The sequence below is a fragment of the Zalophus californianus genome, chromosome 1 (genome assembly GCF_009762305.2).
Source record: "Zalophus californianus isolate mZalCal1 chromosome 1, mZalCal1.pri.v2, whole genome shotgun sequence".
Classification (NCBI taxonomy): domain Eukaryota; kingdom Metazoa; phylum Chordata; class Mammalia; order Carnivora; family Otariidae; genus Zalophus; species Zalophus californianus.
In genome coordinates, this window is record NC_045595.1 from 25,300,156 (window position 1) to 25,322,351 (window position 22,196).

The 22,196-nt window shown below is 39.1% G+C and overlaps 1 protein-coding gene and 1 pseudogene across 2 annotated transcripts; one reads left to right on the top strand and one right to left on the bottom strand.

The window, feature by feature from the left end:
• Positions 1-647: 647 nt before the first annotated feature.
• On the bottom strand, positions 648-2,323 carry HESX1 (HESX homeobox 1). Its single transcript, XM_027587458.1, has 4 exons — positions 2,167-2,323; positions 1,390-1,589; positions 998-1,099; positions 648-901 (listed from the first exon to the last, which is right to left on the bottom strand). Exons 1-4 carry the CDS (start codon positions 2,321-2,323, stop codon positions 803-805), a joined length of 558 nt encoding a protein of 185 aa, XP_027443259.1. The 3' UTR covers positions 648-802.
• Positions 2,324-10,014: 7,691 nt separating this feature from the next.
• On the top strand, positions 10,015-10,944 carry LOC113917185 (annotated as a pseudogene). The gene has a single exon (XR_003518156.2). The product of XR_003518156.2 is annotated as a 40S ribosomal protein S2-like (transcript).
• The last annotated feature ends 11,252 nt before the right edge of the window (positions 10,945-22,196 follow it).

The window sequence follows — 22,196 nt, forward strand, 5'->3', positions numbered from 1 at the left end:
TATATCACAGCACATACAAAGGGCAGCTCAGTTACCCTACCTTCTCCGTCGATGATTTACTGTAATAACAAAATATGCAGTTGATTGGAAATCACTAAACTAGAAATAGACACAAGCCAGATGATCATTATTACTTTAATGAATGAAAGTAAAACACAACATTAAATAACGAGGAAAATATTTTTTAAATTTGCATTTATTTCCAGTTTGAATCTTTTTGCAATATAATATATATGAATATGACAACTGATGCCTTTCTATCTCTACCTTGCCATAATGATTTTGCTTGAAAAAAACAAACAAACTTGAAACTGGCATGCTAGAAGGATTTGTATTGGCGGTGAGAAATTTTCACTGGTTCACGTCAGGAATGAAGAGAAACTAATAATCATGTTTCAAAATGCACTTGAAGAAAAGTAATTGAAACAGATCAGATCTTTGTGCCATTCTTCAGATTATTTTACTTGAATTATTTTGTAAATTGAATCCAGCTTGTGGAATCACCTAGTCATGAGTTTTAGTGAACTAATTAATTAGATTAAATTTGCTCACTTAAAAAATAGCTGGCTTTTTATGAAAATTTTATTAAAATATATAGGAAAGGCCTTTATTGTAACTAAAAGTGCCAAGTATAATAGGTACCATGTTATAACAGTAAATATTTACAATATATTTTAGGGAAAAAATGACAACACTTAGATTAAATGCAGAAAAGAAAACATCACGTTTTTAACACTTGATATTTCCATTGGTTCTTCATGTTCTGCAATTGTAAGATAATCTCACGTGTTCAGTTTTCTATCTATTCCAGGAGATTTGTGTTGAAATTTTTTTTCGCCATTAGAAACTGTGATTCTCTATGGGACCTTTTCAGCTTTGCACGCCGATTTTGGAACCAGATCTAAAATTAAGGAAAAATAAAATAGATCTCAGAAACATTATTTTATTATTCTTAACATTTCAATCATCACAAGTAACAACTAAATTTGAAAATTACCTGGATTCTGTCTTCCTCTAGATTCAATTTTCGAGCTAAGTCTTCTCTGATATCAATGCCTGGGTAGCAGTTAACTCTAAAGACGTTTTCCAACACTTCAATCTAAGAATAAGGAAACAGTTATATAAAATGTTGATATCTGGTATGTCATCATAAAATGGACTTTAACTTACATATAATTGCATTTAGATCTTAGGCAATTAATTTATGCATGCCTTTTTTAAAAAGTGACTATCCAGAAACTGTTTTTAAAAAAAAAAACAACTCCGTACAGTCTATTGTTTCATTAACAAGGCTTCTAAACTGCGATCCCAAAGGGATTGGGCTTTTGCTCAATAGGGTGTCAGTTAAAGTCTTTATATTATCATTACTAGTTGAAAAAAACTTCCCACCTGGTTTTGAGTAAAAGCAGTTCTGGGTCTCCGGCCTCTATACCAACTCAGCTCTCTTTTCAAAGACAGTCTTTCTGAGGCTGAAAAGTAATTTTCGTATTTCAAAAATCTTTCTTCTGGTACTGGGTGATCCACAGTACAAGGGAATGAGACCCCATTAGGAAGGCTCGGGATATGCACACATAGGTTAACATCTTTCCCTAAAAACAGAAAAATAATTAGAAACCCCCTGCAATGAAGAAATAAATTAGTTCCTGAGACTGTTTAAAAAACAAAAAACAAAAATACACTCCATCTTAGATGTTCAATCCTGTATTCCACAAAGTTCTAGAAGAAGTAATATCAGGAACTTGTCTTTAATTTTCCTACTGGAATTCTTCTGGGTTTCACAAAAGAACTGACCTCTCATCAACCAAAAACAAAAAACAAAAATAAAGATCCTGCCTTGGTGCTAGAGAACATTTTGATCTCTGAATGTCATTTATTTTTCAGTGAAAACAAAGAATATCTGATGCATCAAATAAAAGAGACTTTTTGAAATAAATGCAGCTTCTTGGCATTTCCTGTGAATGAACTTTATACCCGCTTGGATCTAAGGCTGATATTCTTTTTTATTTCCTATGGAGCTCAGCGGGAGGCATTAAAAGTCCCCGATACTTCAGTTATATAATTCGATGAAATTGCAGTTTTTCTCTAACTCGATGTAGTATGGAATAAAGGCCAAAATAAAGACGAAAACAACAAAGAATTAAAAAGAAAAACCAAATTGTGGCGTACCTGAGGAGCTGCAGGTGTCTGCCCACGGTCTGTGGGGTTTCACTGAAGGAACACAGTCTTTCTTCTGGTCCAATCCTAAAATGCTCTCAATTGAAAAGGAGCAGGGCGAGGGTTTGCTTTCCCCAAGCCGAGCACTTTCCGGAAGACTGGGAGCCATCCTCGAGTGGGCTGCCCAGAACGACAGCTCTGGCCTCTCCTGCCTCCTGGCTGGCTCTACCCCATGTGTACAGGGTTGGGATCTTCCTGCAGTTCACCTTATGGCTCCACAGACAAGGGGGCTGGATTTAGAACGTCACAAATTAAAATCCTGTCTTAGAAAGTTTTAGCATGTCAATGAACACTCGCCCAGCCAGCAGCTTGAGGAGTTAATTGTTTATTTGTTTGCAAGTAATTAGCAACTAATGGCTACACCAGGGGGGCCACCTACAGGGACAAAAAGTGTTATCTCTCCTAAGCAGAACACAGACTTAACTTTCTCGGAAGAAGTGATGCACAAACTAGCACTCCTCTTTTATTTGAAATCATTAATGTATAAAATCATGCCTTTTATTCTGAAGTTTATACTTTCATGGACTCCAGTTACCTAAACATACAGGCAAGACAGGAGAGCAGTCAAGTAATAAATAATCTAATTTAAGTGAATTTTCTTCCAAGGAAATTGGAAAAAATAATAATCTCTTAATGCTATTACGGTAATTCCGATGAAAATGCCTGTTTTTCATATGCATATGTAATAGTGAATGTTGTCAATGAAAACACAATAGTATTTGGAGTGCAGCATACTGGAAAAGGTTGGCAATGTTATTAACACTGAGTGTAATTGTCTTCCAAGTGCCTGGATTAATTCATAAGGAACAGTTGCACCAAGTATTTTAGATAATTAATGAGCTAATTCCATTCTTTCATCTTTTCTTTTAAATGAGAGAGATACAAGTTTATATGAAGATCAGATGTAACCACCACCAAGCAACTTAAAAGCATGACTCTTCAAACTAAAGGGAAGAATTTCTCTTCCTACCACAGTTGTTTCAAAGACAAGAACATGATTTACTGTATTTTTTAAAGAAGGATTTCCTTCTGTTGATTTTTTGAGGGGCTGGGAAGTTTTCATGAAGACAATAAGATTTGTGAAAAATAACCAAGAACAGAATATTTTCATTTCATCACCCTAAGAAAACTCAAAAGAGAGAAAGACAGCGGCTAATCAGGAAAATTTTGAAGTAGGTACTCCCTCCAAACGTGTGGTACTTTTACTGCCCTTGTACTCTGTTGCCTCCCCCCCTTCTCCAGTACCTTCTTGATGATAAATTTAAGAGTTCAACTTTATCCAGTATTTAAACAACTACAGATTTTTCTTCAGGGAAGAGGAATGGTAGTCTCCACTTACAGAGGCAATAGCCTCTACAGGATGGAGCTCAACTTCATCTGATTTTGTCCTATCATGATGTCACAAATATTAAGTTAAATACCTCCTTAAGCAACCTCTAGAACGAACAAAGAGTTCACATACAAAGCATCAACGGGCACACAGAAGGATGGGTGTACAAATGTAGGTGTAAAGCCATTCTAAGAATGAACAAACTAGTAAATATTTATGCCTCATGGAGGTTTTGTCTCTAGGGTCTTGGAATGTAGACTGTGCAAAGGAGGGGGTGACCTTACCCTGGGAAGACTTGGAGGAAGAGCGAGAATTCAAGACCTTCCCAGATTCCTTTCTTTCTTTTGAGACATTCATTCATTCATCCATTCATTGCACTGTTGGTTGAGTATCTATCTATTCAGTACCAGAAATAACAGAATAGGATCCTTGCCTTCATGAAACTCAAATGGGGTGGGGTGGGGGTGGGAAGCAAACATACCTATAACAGTAATTATAAATGAGTAAATTATCTCATACGCTAACTGGTGATAAGAATGGAAAAAAGGAAATAGGTGAGCTAGGTAGTCTGGCTCATCAGGGCAAGAGGTGGAGATCCTCAGATCCTTACTCCCACAGATCGGTGCCCTCGAGGCACGGGTGACAATGATGCTTACACAACTCTAGTCCCCAACTTCTTTTTTTTTTAAGATTTTATTTATTTATTTGAGAGAGAGAGAATGAGAGATAGAGAGCACGAGAGGGAAGAGGGTCAGAGGGAGAAGCAGACTCCCCGCTGAGCAGGGAGCCCGATGTGGGACTCGATCCTGGGACTCCAGGATCATGACCTGAGCCGAAGGCAGTCACTTAACCAACTGAGCCACCCAGGTGCCCTAGTCCCCAACTTCTTGATGACCAAGAACATTCCAATATCTTTACTCATCTGTGTTGACTTTATCTGGACTTACATAATACCATTATATATGGATGGTAGAAGTAAATAAAAGGTAGGAAAGAATTTCTCTAAAAATGTCGGGAAACATTTTCTCATATATTCATTCAACTTACTACGTGCCAGACACTGTTCTAGGTGCTGGATCCCAGCAACAAACAAGGTCATTTCAGGGAGTGATAAACTCACTGAGAGGAATAAACAAAATTTCAGCCTCTCCCATTTACTACCTTTTGCCTTATTATATTATATATGTTTATTATGTTTGTTTTCTATTGTCTGTTTCCTATCTCTAGGATTTTTGTCTGTTTTGTTCACTCCCTAGCGTCCTAAAACAGTGGTTCGCTCATACTGGATGAAAGAATCTTATTGTTTCTTTTTGCATTCCTTCAAGTAAAGTTGGGGATTTATTTCTTCATATGTTTATTGGCCAGTATGTGTTCTGTCTTTTGTGAAATGATGTTTTATGTCTGTCTTAGTCTGTTCAGGCTAACAATATACCACAGACTGAGTGGCTGGTAAACAAAAGAAACATTTCTCACAGTCCTAAAGGCTAGAAGTCTGTGATCAGGGCACTGGCATGGTTGGGTGAGGGCTCTCTTCCAGGTGGCAGATTTCTCCTTATCTTCACATGGCAGAAGGGGCTAGGGAACTCTCCAGGATCTCTTATAAGATACTAATCCTATTCATGAGGTCTCCACCCTCATGACCTAATCACCTCCCAGAAGCCTTCACCTCCTAATACCATCACAGGGTATTAGGATTGCAACATATGAATTTTGGCAGGACACACACATTCAGACCATAGCATGTCCTTTGCCCATTTTTTTATTAGGGTATTTCGTTGTTGTTGTTGTTTCTTTTTTTACTTTCTTTTACTTATTTATTTATTTTTATTTTATTTACTTTCTTTTTTTTTAGAAAGAGAGGGGGTGCCTGGGTGGCTCAGTTGTTAAGCATCTGTCTTCCGCTCAGGTCAGGATCCCAGGGTCCTGGGATCAAGCCCCGCGTCGGGCTCCCTGCTCTGCGGGAGGCCTGCTTCTCCTTCTCCCACTCCCCCTGCTTGTGTTCCCTCTCTCTCTCTCAAATAAATTAATAAAACCTTTAAAAAGAAAGAAAGAAAGAAAGAGAGAAAGTGCATGCAAGCACATGCAAGCAGAGGGGAGGAGGGGCAGAGGGAGAGAGGATCTTAAGCATGCTGCATGCCCAGTGTGAAGCCAGAGCCCTATGAAGGGCTCCATCTCACGACTCTGAGACCATGACCTGAGCCAAAATCAAGAGTCAGACACTTAACTGATTGAGCCATCCAGGCACCCCTATTGTTGTTTCTTTAAGAAAAAGAGTTTTTAGGGGCACCTGGGTGGCTCAGTCGTTAAGCGTCTGCCTTCGGCCCAGGTCATGATCCCAGGGCCCTGGGATCTCCTATATACTCTATACATCTCTTATATACTATTATGCCTATCCAGTGAATTTTTTATTTCTGATATTTTATTTTTCATTAATAGAAATTACATTTGGTTTTCTTTTGTAGTTACTATTTCTCCAATGATGTATGCTGTCTGTATATTCATTATGAGCATATTTTTATTTATGTCCTTAAGCATATTTACATTAACTATTTTCAAAATTTGTCAGCTAATTCCAACATCTGTATCACCCCAGGGTCTGTCTCCATTGATTGCATTTTCTTGTGAATAGGGGACACGTTTTCCAGTTTCTTCGTATGTCTAATAATTTTGGATTGTATCCTGGACACTGTAAATGATATAGTCTCTGGATTCTATTTTGTCTATCTGAAGAATGTTGATTTTTGTTTGTTTGTTTGTTTTATCAGGCTGTGCTCAAACTGTGTCTAAACTCTGTCTCCTTTGTGGTTGTCCTCATGAAATTTTTGTCCCAATCATTTTAGTAGCTGAGATGTTTGGTGTTTTCCAAATGCATGCCAAATTCAGAAGTCAGCCAGAGTTTGGGGCAGAATTTATATGCAGCATTTGGGACCTTTCTTTATATCTCTTTCCTTCCTAGGAATTCTCTCTCACTTCCTAGCTGCTGAGGTTGTCCTGAACTCCCTCCTTTGGTTCTTTAATCCAGTTAAGACTGTGGATCCTCCCACAGGGTGTTGACTGGTGCCTGCTTTCGGACAAAAACCCATAAAAATGGGAAAAACTCACCCGGTGCTATTCATCTCTTCTAAATGTCTTCTCTTTTTGAGTTTCTGCCTGTTTGGGGCCACTTTCCAGTACTTTTGAATAGTTTTTAAAAAATATTTTGTCCATGGGGCACCTGGGTGGCTCAGTGGTTAAGGGTCTGCCTTCGGCTCAGGTCATGATCCCGGGGTCCTGGGATCGAGCCCCGCATCAGGCTCCTGCTTGGCTGGAAGCCTGCTTCTCCCTCTCCCACTCCCCCTGCTTATGTTCCTGTCCTTGCTATCTCTCTCTCTACCAGATAAATAAATAAAATCTTTAAAAAAATTTAAAAAAATTTAAAAAAATAAAAATGTTTTGTCCAGGGTTCATAATTTGTATCTTTGGGAGGGTAGGTACAATAGAAGGTACTTCATTATTACCATAAATGGAGCCAGAAATACACTTTTTAAAGGTAGGGAAAAAAACTAATAAGGAAATTAGCAATATTTTATCATATATTTAGCAAAGTCATAGAATAAAGGTAAATACACACAAATCAACTTAATTCCATATGTTAGCAGCAAACAACTAAACATATAGCTGTTATGACCCAGTGATTCCATTCTTAGAAAAATATAAACGTATGTCCACAAAAAGACTTGCATGAGAATATTCACAGAAACTCTATTCATAACATCCCAAACTGGCAACTAGGTGACTATCAACAGGAAAATGGATAAGCAAACTGTAGAATAGTTATACGACTGACTTTAACTCGGCAATATAAAGGTATATAATACCAATATATGTAACAATCTTGATAAATGTAAACACATTATGCTAAGTCAAAGAAGCCTTATGCAAAAGAATATCTGCAGTATGATTTCATTTATGTGGTGTTTAAGAACAGACAAAATCAGTTTGTTTTGAAAAAAATCAGAAGGTGGAGGTGGGTGGAGGTGGGGACTAAATGGGAAGCAGAATCAGGAAACTTGGGGGGTTATGGCAATGTTCTAGATCTTGTTAGGGCTTGTATTACACAGATGTAGGCATTTGTCAATACTCATTGATTAGTACTCTTTAAGATTTGTTCTCTTCACTGTATATGAAATTTTATCAATTAAAGCGTAAATAAGTATTGAACGGTAGTTAATGATATGCATGTTGAAGAATTTAGGGGAGAAATATATATGCCTGCAATTTGCTTTAAAATACATTTATTTAAAAAATAAAATAAAATGATGGATGGATATGTGATTATGAAACATTATAATTGTAGATCAAATAGCTTCTAATCCAGTAGAATTTTCTAAGGTGATGTAAATGTTCTATATCTGCACTATCCAGTATGGTAGCTACTAGACACATGTGGCTAATGAGCACTTGAAATATAACTAGTGCACCTGAGGAAATGAATTTTAAATTTAATTTTATTGTAAGTTGTTTAAATTTAGATAGCACATGTGGCCAGTGGCTACCATATTGGACAGCACAGACAGAACATTTCCATCATTGCAGAAAGTTCTGTTGGACAACACTGGTCTAGAAGTACAGAATAGTGTTGAAAACAGTGATGATGAAAACAGATCTTGTTTTGTTTCTGACAGGAGAATAGTGTTCTACCATTTATATAATGTCTACTATGGGTTTCCAATAAATACTATTTATCTAGAGTAATGTTATAATGAATAGAAACACAAAATATCGTGCTTTATAGCTTCTAAGGCATTTAAAAATATTTGTATTTAATCCTCTCACAAATCCTCTACTCTTCTGTGGCTGAGAAAACAGAAACTGAGAGTTCAGTTGTAAATTGCCACCAACTAACCAACAGCAGAGCCTTGACTCAATTTTTTTTTTGTCTCCAAATTCCCTATTCTGCTGACTTTATCAATTAATGGCCACTGTAATATGTTCATCAATGATCTCATGATATAAACATCAAAGGGTACTGATAAATTAAGAAAAAGGTTGTGAGTGAATATGGTATATCCTCAATATCTTTTTAAAATTTTTTAATTCATTTTATTTTTTAAAAGATTTTATTTATTTATTTGAGAGAGAGAGAGTGCATGAGCAGGGTGAGGGGCAGAGGGAGAAGCAGACTCCCTGCTGAGCAGGGAGCCCGATGCGGGGCTTGATCCTGGGACTCTGGGATCATGACCTGAGCCGAAGGCAGAGGCTTGATCGACTGAGCCCACCCAGGCGCCCCTATCTGGGTTGTTTTTTTTTTTTTTTTTTTTTTTGAGAGAGAGAGAGAGAGAGAGAGAGAGAGAAAGAGAGACTCTTAAGCAGGCTTCATGTCCAGCACAGAGCCCAAAGCAGGGCTCGATCTCACAACCCTGAAATCATGACCTGAGCCCAAATCAAGAGTCAGACACTTAACTGACTGAACCACCCAGGTGCCCCTGTCCTCCATATCTTTTAACACTTATTTTGATGTAAGGAATAACAGCCTGACACATTGACATTGAAAAGAAGATTCTAGGACTCATAAAATTGGACAGTCTACATTTTAAACATCTATATGTACAAGGTGAAGTAAAAATTGAGAGGTTTATGTTTTGTTTTGTTTTGTTTCAGTAATTTGTAAATCTACTCAGGATTGCTAACAATTTATTTTCTAATTGTGTATTTCAATTAAGTCCCAAATCATTAACATCAGGAAAAATGCTCAATGTCTTAGGTGTTTTAGCAGAGTTTTACAAATCAGTCATACAATTATTACACTCATGGTCTGTGAAATGCAATAAGCAAAGTTTTAATGACACTTGCCCCTTACTTTTGCATAGGAATTATACACTGTTCTATTTGAGACTGCATTTTTTTAAACGTTAAAATGTGTTTTCTAAAATGAAATAACTTTTTGCCTTTACACTGTCAGTGCCTTCTAGAACGGTGACAAAGTAAACACTCAATAAAATATTTATTGAATGTGGGGTGCCTGGGTGGCTCAGTCGTTAAGCGTTTGCCTTCGGCTCAGGTCGTGATCCTAGGGTCCTGGGATCGATCCCCACATCCGGCTCCCCGCTCCGCGGGAAGCCTGCTTCTCCCTCTTCTGCTCCCCCTTCTTGTGTTCCCTCTCTCGCTGTGTCTCTCTCTGTCAAATAAATAAATAAAATCTTAAAAAAAATATTTATTGAATGAGTGAACAAATGGATAGATGGATGGATAGGTGGGACTAGTAAGTGGTGACTTGTAAACTGGACAGGCAAAGAACATGCTGTGGGTTTATGATTGTTGTTTAATGTGTTAAGGTACTCCCAGTTTCTCATGAACTACTTATGTATCACTCCAGTGTAATCCACAAATTAGAAGACGTTTTGGCATTCTGTAACTAAAATATAATAAGAAGGGAGATGGGGGATTTGTTTCAAATATCAGAGTTTACTTCTTCTCCGAGAGAACACCAAATGGCGGATGACGCCGGTGCTGCGGAAGGGCCCGGGGGCCCCGGGGGCCCCGGAATGGGAGGCCGCAACGGCTTCTGCAGAGGCTTCTGCAGAGGCATCCGAGGCCGCGGTCGCGGCCGTGGTCGGGGCAGGGGTCGAGGCCGCGGAGCTCGTGGAGCAAGGCCGAGGACAAGGAGTGGATCCCCATCACCAAGCTGAGCAGCCTGGTCAAGGACATGAAGATCAAGTCCCTAGAGGAGATCTATCTCTTCTCTCTGCCTATCAAGGAATCTGAGATCATTGATTTCTTTCTGGGAGCATCCCTCAAGGATGAGGTTCTGAAGATCATGCCTGTGCAAAAGCAGACCCGTGCTGGCCAGCGGACCAGGTTCAAGGCGTTTGTTGCCATCGGAGATTACAACGGACACGTCGGCCTGGGTGTCAAGTGCTCCAAGGAGGTCGCCACTGCCATCCGTGGGGCCATCATCCTAGCCAACCTTTCCATCGTCCCCGTGAGGCGAGGCTACTGGGGGAACAAGATCGGCAAGCCTCACACTGCCCCATGCAAGGTGACTGGCCGCTGTGGCTCTGTGCTGGTGCGTCTCATCCCCGCCCCCAGAGGCCCTGGCATTGTTTCAGCCCCTGTGCCCAAGAAGCTACTGATGATGGCGGGTATCGACGACTGCTACACTTCAGCCAGAGGCTGCACTGCCACGCTGGGGAACTTCGCTAAGGCTACTTTTGATGCCATCTCCAAGACTTACAGCTATCTCACCCCTGACCTCTGGAAGGAGACGGTGTTCACCAAGTCTCCATATCAGGAATTCACTGACCATCTTGTGAAGACCCACACCAGAGTCTCCGTGCAGAGGACCCAGGCTCCAGCTGTGGCCACCACTTAGTTTTATACAAGAAAAATAAAGTGAACTAAAGCTTGTTAAAAAAAAAAAATCAGAGCTTATGTGCGCTGAAACTAATATAACATTTTATATCAACTCTACTTAAATAAGAAAAATTAAAAATCTGAGTTTAGAATGAAACACTCCTGAGTCATGTTGGACAAACAGTTCATAGCTGTGGCTCTCTGTCATTCCTAGGGCCCTCATCTGTCACTGTTGTTACTTGAGACATATAGTATCTTTCTCAGTGATTCAGGAGAGTTGGGAGAGTTTCATACACATTTCTCTCTCTCCCAGCACCCATCACATTGCCTGTCACACAGGAGATAATAAATAAACCTTTGTTGAATAAGTTCACTTTATTTATAACATTTAAAAAACATCTCAGCCTTTATTCTTCTCAAATCTCAAAAGAGTACAGTTTCTTATTCTTACCTTTTGAAATCAGTTAACATTCTTTTCAGTAAAGTATAGTGCCTTGCACATATCACACTCTTGACTTTATTTTTTTTTTTAAGATTTTTATTTATTTACTGAGAGAGAGAGAGAATGGTAGAGAGAGAGCATGAGAGGAAGGAAGGTCAGAGGGAGAAGCAGACTCCCCGCTGAGCAGGGAGCCCGATGTGGGACTCGATCCTGGGACTCCAGGATCATGACCTGAGCCGAAGGCAGTCGCTCAACCAACTGAGCCACCCAGGCACTCTTGACTTTATTTTTTTTTAAGATTTATTTATTTTAGAAAGAGAGTAAGAGAGAGGGAAGGGGGCAGAGGGGAGAGAGAATCTCAAGCAGAAACCCTGCTGAGCTCATACCCTTGATTTTAAAATTTTCATATAAAATCACCTGAAATATAAGTGCATTTTTTTCAAAGATCCATTCAATATCACAGTACATAGAGTAAGATATGATTATCTCCTTCAATTTACCCCATTTTTACTCCCCAACCTACTATTGGCTTCCATTACTAACAGTTTATACTTCTCCTTCCTGCCTTTTTGAAGTACCCAGATATAATAGGTGGATGTGCACACACATATTTTTATTCACACAGAGTCAGACATACGTATTGTTCTTCAGTGGGTCTCCCCGACGTTGACAATGACACTGTGTCAACACATATAGTTCTACCTCACTCTTCAACAGCTGCTTGGCACTCCATCAGGTGGATAAACCATACTTTTTTGAATTATATCCTTGATGATGGGCACTTAGGGTTCTCTCCAACTTTTTAAACTATAATAAACACTATAGCAATGAATACTTTGTACATACATTTTAGCATACATGCAGGAGTATTTCCAAGAAAAATTTCTTTGAAGAGTATATTAGTTTTTGGTAGTGTTGTCATATTTCCTTCTAAGAAATCTTTACCAGTGGACACTCTCACTCAGTCTAGTCCTTGTGAGAACAAGAAAGTTCAGAGCTGGCTAAATCAGACTCAGGTTATCCCCAGACACAATGTTCAAAGACAAAACAGTTTTGGGTTTAGGGCTCTGAGGGGTTCAGGCCAATACTTTAGTGTCATTTAGTCTAAATAATCATTGCAGATTAAATAAGAGTGTCGGCTAACCTGAAGACCTGATGGTTACTTATGTCACTGTTTCCGGAGCATGAATGTTATGGTTCTTATTAACTTAAAAAAAAAAAAACCTTTTGAATCACAGCAAACATTTATTAAACTCCAGCATATCCAAGGGTGCACTAGGTAGCCAGGAGCTGAAATGGTTTCTGTCTTCAAGAAACTGATGATCAAGAAGATAGTAATTAACTTCATTAGGTGTAGCTAACTGAACATAAAAACAAAAAACAAAAAACTTTGTTAGGTGTGAGACCGATTATGGTTCTGTAAAAAAAAAAAAACAATCCTTGTAAAAAAGATTTTACTTTAGTATTTATAGGTAAAATTTCAAGATGTGTGGGTTTTGCTTTACAGTACTTCAGGAAAACAAGAAAACAAAGAAAAAATTAGAGCAAGTGTTACAAGATATTGGTTAAGTGTTGAACTGGAGTGATGGGTGTATGTGGATATAGAGATATAATGATGTGGATTCATTATTCTCTCTACTGTTTGTTTTTTTAAGGTTTTATTTTATTTTTTAAGATTTTATTTATTTACTGGATAGAGAGATAGAGAGCACAAGTAGGCAGAGTGGCAGGCAGAGGGAGAGGGAGAAGCAGGCTCTCTGCTGAGCAGGGAGCCGGACGCGGGACTTGATCCCAGGACCCCAGGATCATGACCTGAGCCCAAGGCAGCTGCACAGCCAACTGAGCCACCCAGGCGCCCCAAGATTTTATTTTTTTAAGTAATCTCTCCACCCAATGTGGGGCTTAAGCTCACAACCCCAAGATGAAATATTTTTTTTTAAAGATTTTATTTATTTATTTGAGAGAGAGAGAATGAGAGAGAAAGAAAGGTCAGAGGGAGAAGCAGGCTCCCTGCTGAGCAGGGAGCCCGATGTGGGACTCGATCCCGGGACTCCAGGATCATGACCTGAGCTGAAGGTAGTCGCTTAACCAACTGAGCCACCCAGGCGCCCTCACAACCCCAAGATTAAGAGTTGCCTGCTATACTGACTGAACCAGTCAGGCACCCCTCTCTCTACTTTTATAAATATAAATAATAAAATAATAAAAATAATAAAATTCTTAGTCTTCTAGGAACACCAATACGTAAAGACAAAATTTCAATATAAGAATATAATAAAGATATATGCACAAGAGCTTATGAAAGCAGAAAAGGGCCCAAATCTGTTTGGGTGAGATTGAGCAGGACTGAGAGTGGGTAAGAGCCCAACTCTCATATCACACTATCTGGATCCAAATTCCAGTACCTCCGCTTTTTAGCCATGTGACCTTGGGCATGTAACTTAGCCTCTCTGTGCTCAGTTTTCTCTATAGTAAAATGGGAATAATTATAGTACCTAATTAAGGATCAAGTGAGATAATTTGCAAAGCCCTCAGAATAGTGCCTGATACGTAGTAAACATTAGACTGTCTGCTATAATTTATTACCATTATCACTGCTATTATGAAGGCTTTTCAGAAATGTTTTGAGGCAGAGATGTTTCAAGAAAAGCAACATAACTTAAGGCCAATCAGGAGTAGGTATGTGTGTGTGTGTGTGTGTGTGTGTTAAGGGGAGGTGGAGGGAGAAAGTTAACGTGATTCCCATATTTCTAGCTTAGGTGACCAGTTGGATAATGACATCATTAACTAAGAAGGGAATATAGATGAGGGAGAGTTTATAACTTGCAAATTGTAATTTTTTAAAAGATTTTATTTATTTGACAGAGAGAGACACAGCGAGAGAAGGAACACAAGCAGGGGAGTGGGAGAGGGAGAAGCAGGCTTCCCGTGGAGCAGGGAGTCCGATGACACGGGGCTCGATCCTAGGACCCTAGGATCATGACCTGAGCCGAAGGCAGATGCTTAACGACTGAGCCACCCAGGCGCCCCTAGAACTTGAAAAATTTTAAGGAAAAAATAATTTAGTAGTTTATCATGTCATTGGTCTATTCATGATTATAACTATTGCCAGTTTCATTTTCATTTTTAATATTTTCTATTTAATTTTGAAACAAACCAAACCTACAGAGAAGTTGCAAGTACAGTACAAACTTTATCTCTCCAATCGTTTGAAGTAGTTGCTGATATGATGCTTCATCACCCCTGCATACTTCAGTGTGTTTTTCCTGCAAGCAAGGACATTCTCCTACACACTCACAAGAAGAGGATCTGAGTCAGGAAATTAACATTGATTTATGGCTATCATCTAACCATCAGACTCCATTCAGTTTTCACCATTGTCCCAAATAGCACACTCTAGAGTAAAAGGATACAGTTCAGAATCACACATTCCTTCAGTTGTGTCTCTTTAGTCTCATTCAATCAGCAACAGATGCTCAGTATTTCCTTGATTTTTCATAACCTGGACACTTTTGAAGGTTACAGTCAACTACTTTGTGGAACATACTTCACTTAAAGTTTGTTTGATGTTTCCTCGTGATTAGGTTCAGGTTAAGCATCTTTGGCAGGATGTCACAGAAATGATGCTATGTTCTTTTCATTATTTGCTCTCAGACAGAACATGACTTCTATTTGTCCCATGTGATGTTTAACTTTGAGCATTTGATTAAGATGCTTCCCCACAGTATGGAGGTTCCTCAAAACGTTGAAAACAGAGCTACCCTACGACTCAGCAATTGCACTACTGGGTATTTACCATAAAGATACAAATGTAGGGGGGCGCCTGGGTGGCTCAGATGGTTAAGCGTCTGCCTTCGGCTCAGGTCATGATCCCAGAGTCCTGGGATCGAGTCCCGCATCGGGCTCCCTGCTCCTTGGGAGCCTGCTTCTCCCTCTGCCTCTCTCTCACTCTCTCTCTCTCTGTGTCTCTCATGAATAAATAAATAAAATCTTTAAAAAAAAAAGGTACAAATGTAGGGATCTGAAGGGGCACCTGCACCCTAATGTTTATAGCAGCAATGTCCACAATAGCCAAACTATGGAAAGAGCTCAGATGTCCATCTACAGATGAATGGATAAAGGAGACATGGTATAGGAGTGCCTGGGAGGCTCAGTCAGATAACTGTCTGTCTTCAGCTCGGGTCATGATCCCGGGTTCCTGGGATCAAACCCCACATCAGGTTCCTTGCTCAGTGGGGAGCCTGCTTTTCCCTCTCCCTCTCTGCTCCCTGTGTTCATGCTCTCTCACTCTCTCTGTCAAATAAATAAATAAAATCTTAAAAAAAGATGTGATATATATGTATATATGTGTGTGTGTATATATATATACATACATATATATATACATACACACACACACAATAGAATACTATTCAACCATCAAAAAATGAACTCTTGCCATTTGCAATGATGTGTATGGAACTAGAGGGTATTATGCTGAGTGAAATAAGTCAATCAGAGAAAGATAATTATCATGATCTCACTCATATGTGGAATTTAAGAAACAAAATAGAGGATCATATGAGAAGAGAGGAAAAAATAAAACAAGACAAGATCAGAGAGTGAGACAAACCATAAGAGACTCTTAATCATAGGAAACAAACTCAGGGTTGCTGGAGGGGAGAGAGGTAGGGGATGGGGTAACTGGGTGATGGGCATTAAGGAGGGCACGTGGTGTAATGAGCACTGGGTGTTATATAAGACTGATGAATCACTGACCTCTACCTCTCAAACTAATAATACACTATATGTTAACTAACTGAATTTAAATAAAAAAAAACACAAAGCACAAAAACAAGGCATGCATGTAATAGCACCATAGAGTTCACTTAACTTTCTCCCTGTCCATATTTGTAATTCCCTTCTCTGACAGTGAGAACTCTGATTTCCATTATCCTCAATATATTTACTTATTTGATGTATCCCCCTGTGTCACCAAACTTGCACTGTTACAACCCTCTCTCTGAAGAGATGCCCTACTCCCTCTGAGGGAAGGAGCTCTGACATCTCAACACTCTGTTCTGAGCCCTTGTAGCTCCCCACCTTGTCCAGACTCCTGCTTCATTTGGCCCCACCTAATGGCTTGAGAACTGAATTATTCAGGAAGGGAAGAGTAAAATCATACAGTTGTTTTTTCACATGAAATCACTGTCTTCTGTTATTAAGACATTGCTTTTGACCCTGTATAGAGAATGTGATTTAGCTAAATCACTGATGTAATTTTTCTTTTAAATCACTATATCTCAAAAAACATGGGGTTTACTTAGGGCAGTGTTAATTGGGCGCCTGGGTGGCTCAGTTGGTTAAGCGACTGCCTTCGGCTCAGGTCATGATCCTGGAGTCCCGGGGTCGAGTCCTGCATCAGGCTCCCTGCTCGGCGGGGAGTCTGCTTCTCCCTCAGACCCTCCCCCGTCTCATGCTCTCTCTATCTCATTCTCTCTCTCAAATAAATAAATAAAATCTTTAAAAAAAAGGACAGTGTTAATTTGTGCGTAATTTATGATATATCACTAATTCACTCAGCTTCTCCAACATTCGTTTCAAATGTGGTTTGTTTCAAATCACAACCTCTATAAAGGTGTTTTTAACCAAAATCAGGGTAAAAGTCAAAATCCTTACATAGGCCACAAGGCTTTATGTGATCTGGTCTCCTCTTCCTCCTCAACCCTCTCCCCTGGCTGCTCCTTTCCTGCCACCCTGGTCTCTATGAAATTCCTTTTTTCATTTGTATTAAGTATAGCAGGCATACAATGTTATATTCATTTCAGGTGCACAACATAGTGATTTGACAATTCTATACATTATACAATGCTCCTCACAAAAAGTGTAGTTACCATCTGTCACCATACAAAGTAATTACAATATTATTGACTATATTCTCTATGCTGTACTTTTCATCTCTGTGACTTATTTATTTTATAACTGGAAGTTTGCATCTCTTAATCCCCTTCACATATCTCTCCCATCTCCCAACCACTCTCCCTTCTGACAACTTCCAGTTTATTCTCTGTATTTATTTGGGTTTTGGTTTTTTGCTTGTTTGTTTGTTCATTTGTTTTTTTAGATTCTCTATATAAATGAATCATGAAATCATATGGTACTGGTCTTTCTCTGAGTTATTTCAATTAGCATTATACCTTCTCAGTCCATCTATGTTGTCACAAATGGCAAGATCTCACTCTTTTTTATGGCTTATTCTGTTTATCATATATATATATATATATCTTTTTTATCCATTCATCTATCATTGGACACTTAGGTTGCTTCCATATCTTGGCTCTTGTAAATAATACTGCAATGAACAGAGGGGTACATATATCTTTTTGAATTGGTATTTTATTTTCTTTGATATCCTTAGATATCTTAGATATCTATCTTAGGTATCTTTGTTAGATACCCAGTAGTGTGATTACTGGATCATATATTTCTAATTTTGATTTTTTGAGGAAACCCCATCCTGTTTTGTGCAGTGGCTGCACCAATTTACATTCTCACCAACAGAGCATGAGGGTTCCCTTTTCTCTACATCCTCACCAACACTTGTTATTTCTTTTCTTTTTGATACTAGTCATTCTGACAGGTGTGATGTGATATCTCATTGTGGTTTTGATTTGCATTTCCCTAATGATTAGTGATGTTGAGCAACTTTTCATGCGTCTGTTGGCCATCTGTATGTCTTCTACACCAAAGTAAACGTTTTGCACAGCAAAGGAAACCGTCAACAAAACAAAAAGACAACCTACAGAATGGGAGAAGATATCTGCAAATGATTTCTCTGTTAAGGGGTTAATATCCAAAACATATAAAGAACTTATACAACCCAACACCCAAAAAAACCCAAAAAGTCCAATTAAAAAATGGACAGAGGACCTGAGTAGACATTTTTCCAAAGAAGGCATACAGATGGCCAACAGACACATGAAATGATGCTTTATGAAATTCTTAAAACAGCGCCACTCCTGCCTTAGGGCTTACGGCCTCTGCCCTGGTGGTTCCTCTTCCTGGAACACTTTCTCCCCAGATGTCCCCATCACTCACTCCAGTGACTCCTTCAAGTTTTTGTTCAGATCTCACTTTCTCAATGAACCCCACTCTGATGAGCCTGTTTAAAATCGGAACTGCCTCCAACCCCATTTTCCCTGTCCTATTTTTCACAACACTTAACCACTTTCTAATATACTATGCTTTTTTTTTTTAAGATTTTATTTATTTGACAGAGAGAGACACAGTGAGAGAGGGAACACAAGCAGGGGGAGTGGGAGAGGGAGAGGCAGGCTTCCCGCGGAGCAGGGAGCCCGATGCGGGGCTCGATCCCAGCACCCCAGGATCATGACCTGAGCCGAAGGCAGACACTTAACGACTGAGCTGCCCAGGCACCCCCTAATATACTATGCTGTTAATACTACTTATTATGTTTATTTTCTATTGTCTGCCTTTGTTCCCACCATCCCCACTAAACTGTAGCTCCACAAGGGCAGGGATTTTTAATATTTAGTTGAATAAGCAAATAAATAAATATTTACCTAATAAATATTTGTTGAAGACAGCCATTTCCTGAAGCAGTTTGAATCCCAAAACTAAATTCAGAGCACCATCTAGTGTTCTTGGAAGGAGGTGCTTGCTATTTAACTCTGAGACTTATTTACATTAGCCATGGGATAAACAGTACTGACTTAATCAATTCGCACTTACTCTATTTTTTACTGTCCTCTGTGGTTTTGTGAAAATTAAAATTTTTTAATGATTAAACAGTCATGGGACACATTGACTTCTCTAAGAGTAATCTCTTCTTCACTGACTTGCCTGTTGTTCCCCAGAATTCCTCGGGGTTAAAAGTGTCAGGAAGGTCTGATGTCTTTTAGCCTTTAGCGCATCTCTCCTTCCCCACTTCTAAAAAACCCCCCAAAATATAAAAATAGGATAATAACCTTTCCTTTTTTGGTATCTACACCATTTCTCCAGAAAAATCACAATATATATTTGTTGATTTAAAAATTTTTGTTTTGGCCACAAAAGCCCCTAAATCAAAGTGATAAAATGCTAGCAAGGGTAATGGGAATATTGTTTAAAATAGTATCAGGATTCGCTAGGATAATGAGCACTGTCTTCTGATTTAGAAAATATTGGTTTCTTTAGATATGATGAAGAGGAAAAAGGAAAAAGGAAAAGGAAAGGAAAGGAAAAAGGAAAGCTGCTTTAAAAGCATTAAAGGGGGCGCCTGGGTGGCTCAGATGGTTAGCGTCTGCCTTCAGCTCAGGTCATGATCCCAGGGTCCTGGGATCGAGTCCCGCATCAGGCTTCCTGCTCAGCGGGAAGCCTGCTTCTCCCTCTGCTTCTCTCTCTCTCTCTGTCTCTCATGAATAAATAAATAAAATCTTTTAAAAAAAAAGCATTAAAGGGGCAGGGCACTTGGGTGGCTCAGCCAGTTAAGGGTCCAACTTTTGATTTCCACTCAGGTCACGGTCTCAGGATTGTAAGATTGAGTAAGTAGGGTTCCACCCTCAAAGGGGAGTCTGCTTCTCTCTGCGGGGGTGGATGGGCACCCCCGCATACACACTCTCTCTCTGAAATAACTAAATACATCTTTAAAACATTTAATATTTGGGGTGCCTGGCTGGCTCAATCAGAAGAGCATGTGACTCTTGATCTCGGGGTCGTGAATTCAAGCTCCATGTTGGGTGTAGAGATTACTTAAATAAATAACCTTTTAACAGTAAATAATGAAAAGTATAATTAGCTCATTTTTACTGAATGCTTATTGTCCCCAGCACTATTCTGAAAGTTCATTATCATCTTTACAACCCTATCATGTAAATTTTCTATATTGAACCCCAAATTTCAGGTGATGTCATGGAGACACAGAGAAGTTAAGTAACTTGACAAAAGTCACAGAATTAGTAAAGAGTAGGGCCAGGATTCAAAGCCAGCTAGGCTGGCTCCATAGGCCATGTCCATGAGCTCATGCCCATGGTTTTATCCAAGAAATGAACGACGCTGTTTTGTTTCAAAGTTCTTGGCTTGGTCAAAGAAATTAATTTATTAATGTCCTCATCTTCCAAAAAGGAATCAAGGCAACCATAACCAAAATGAAGGCATATACAATTATCCTAAAACTAAAATTTTATTCTTTTCACAGTTTTATTCTTTTCACAGTTAAGAATAAAATTTTATTCTGGGCGCCTGGGTGGCTCAGTTGGTTAAGCGACTGCCTTCGGCTCAGGTCATGATCCTGGAGTTCCGGGATCGAGTCCCGCATCGGGCTCCCTGCTCAGCAGGGAGTCTGCTTCTCCCTCTGACCCTCTTCCCTCTCGTGCTCTCTCTCATTCTCTCTCTCTCTCAAAAATAAATAAATAAAATCTTTAAGGAAAAAAAAAAAAAAAGAATAAAATTTTATTCTTTTCATACTTATAGAATTTGCCTTTCTAAGGATTTATGTTTTGGCCACAATTTACATTCAACGGATACTGTGGCAAAGATCAAAAGCAACATTGACATCAAGATCAAAGGCAGAGGGTGGTGTGCAGAAGCACAGTGAAGATCAGTTGGTCCTTGCTGCCCAACCAACTTAGAGCTTTTGATTCTACCTTCCAATTGTCCAAAGCTTCCCCCAACTCTACTGTTTCAGAGTAGATGGAAGTGACTCAAGTTCCCCAAATACCAATTAATGTACTCATTTCTTGAATTTGACTCATTTCAGCTGGATGTTAGAAAACAACTGAGTTATTAAAGTGAGTCGCATTAAGGAGTGATTTATTAGGTAATATCCAGAATTATTTGCATTATACGTTATGAATATGAATACCTCTGTTTCAGATTGATGGAGTTTTTAAGGGGATATGTGAGTAGGAGGATTCCCAAGCTCTCTCAGGTGATTCTGGAAATGGTATCCCTCTCACCAGCCTCAACTGGAACCAAAAACTCTTTTCCTGAATGTTTACATGACTCTTTAAATTTTCTAAAATACAAGCTTATTTGGGAAAAGGAAATGGTTATTCTCCATTTTTAAAAATATTTTAATTAGTTAATTAATTTATTTTTTAGAGAGGAGGGAAGGGGCAGAAGGAGAGAGAGATTGCCCAGCACCAAGCCCCAAGTAAGGCTTGATCTCACAATCCTTAGATAATGACCTGATCTGAAATCAAGAGTTGGACACTTAGCTGACTGAGCCACCTGGGCACCCCAAGATTTTATTTTTAAGTGATCTCTACGCCCAACGTGGGGCTTGGACTAATAACCCTGAGATCAAGAGTCACATGCTCTACCAACAGAGCCCAGGTGCCCCTGGTTATTCTCCATTTTGGATAGAGATTTTCAACATGTGCTTTGAAGATTATCTTTGAACTCATCTGGGGAGATTCCCAGCCCCACCTCTGACCTACTGCATCAGAATCTCCCAGCTGGCTCAAGAATCTGTACCCTAACAACCTCCCCAAGGTAACTTTTGCGTGTGCATGAGTTCGGTAACCACTAATATATGGGGTAATTTTGAAAAGTAAAGCACCAGCATCATCTGGGTTGTTGGGTTCTTTCCTATTATAGACCATAGATCAGAACTTCAAGGAGTATCATGTAAAAACCTAATTATAAGATCAAATATAATTCTAGGAGGCTAATAATTAACAAATCTATTTACAAGATTATATGTCTTTTGTTGTAAATTATATGGAAACATCTCAATGAATTATATGTGTGAAATATCTCAAAGAATTCTTTAGTGGGTGTTGTTTAATCCTGCCTTGCCTTCCATAAAATTAACCAGCTGGCCAAAGTTTTTACTATCCTACCCATAGGAGTTGCCAGTAACCCTTGAGGCATTTTCTTTTCTTTCTTAAAAAATTT

What these genes read in the sequence shown, in the direction of transcription:
- HESX1 (XM_027587458.1), bottom strand. Translation starts at nt 2,323, where the DNA reads ATGGCTCCCAGTCTTCCGGAAAGTGCTCGGCTTGGGGAAAGCAAACCC. An exon ending in AGACACCTGCAGCTCCTCAG is followed by an intron (nt 1,590 to 2,166) that starts GTACGCCACAAT and finishes TTCTGTTTTTAG; the next exon opens with GGAAAGATGTTAACCTATGT. An exon ending in TAGAGGAAGACAGAATCCAG is followed by an intron (nt 902 to 997) that starts GTAATTTTCAAA and finishes CCTTAATTTTAG; the next exon opens with ATCTGGTTCCAAAATCGGCG.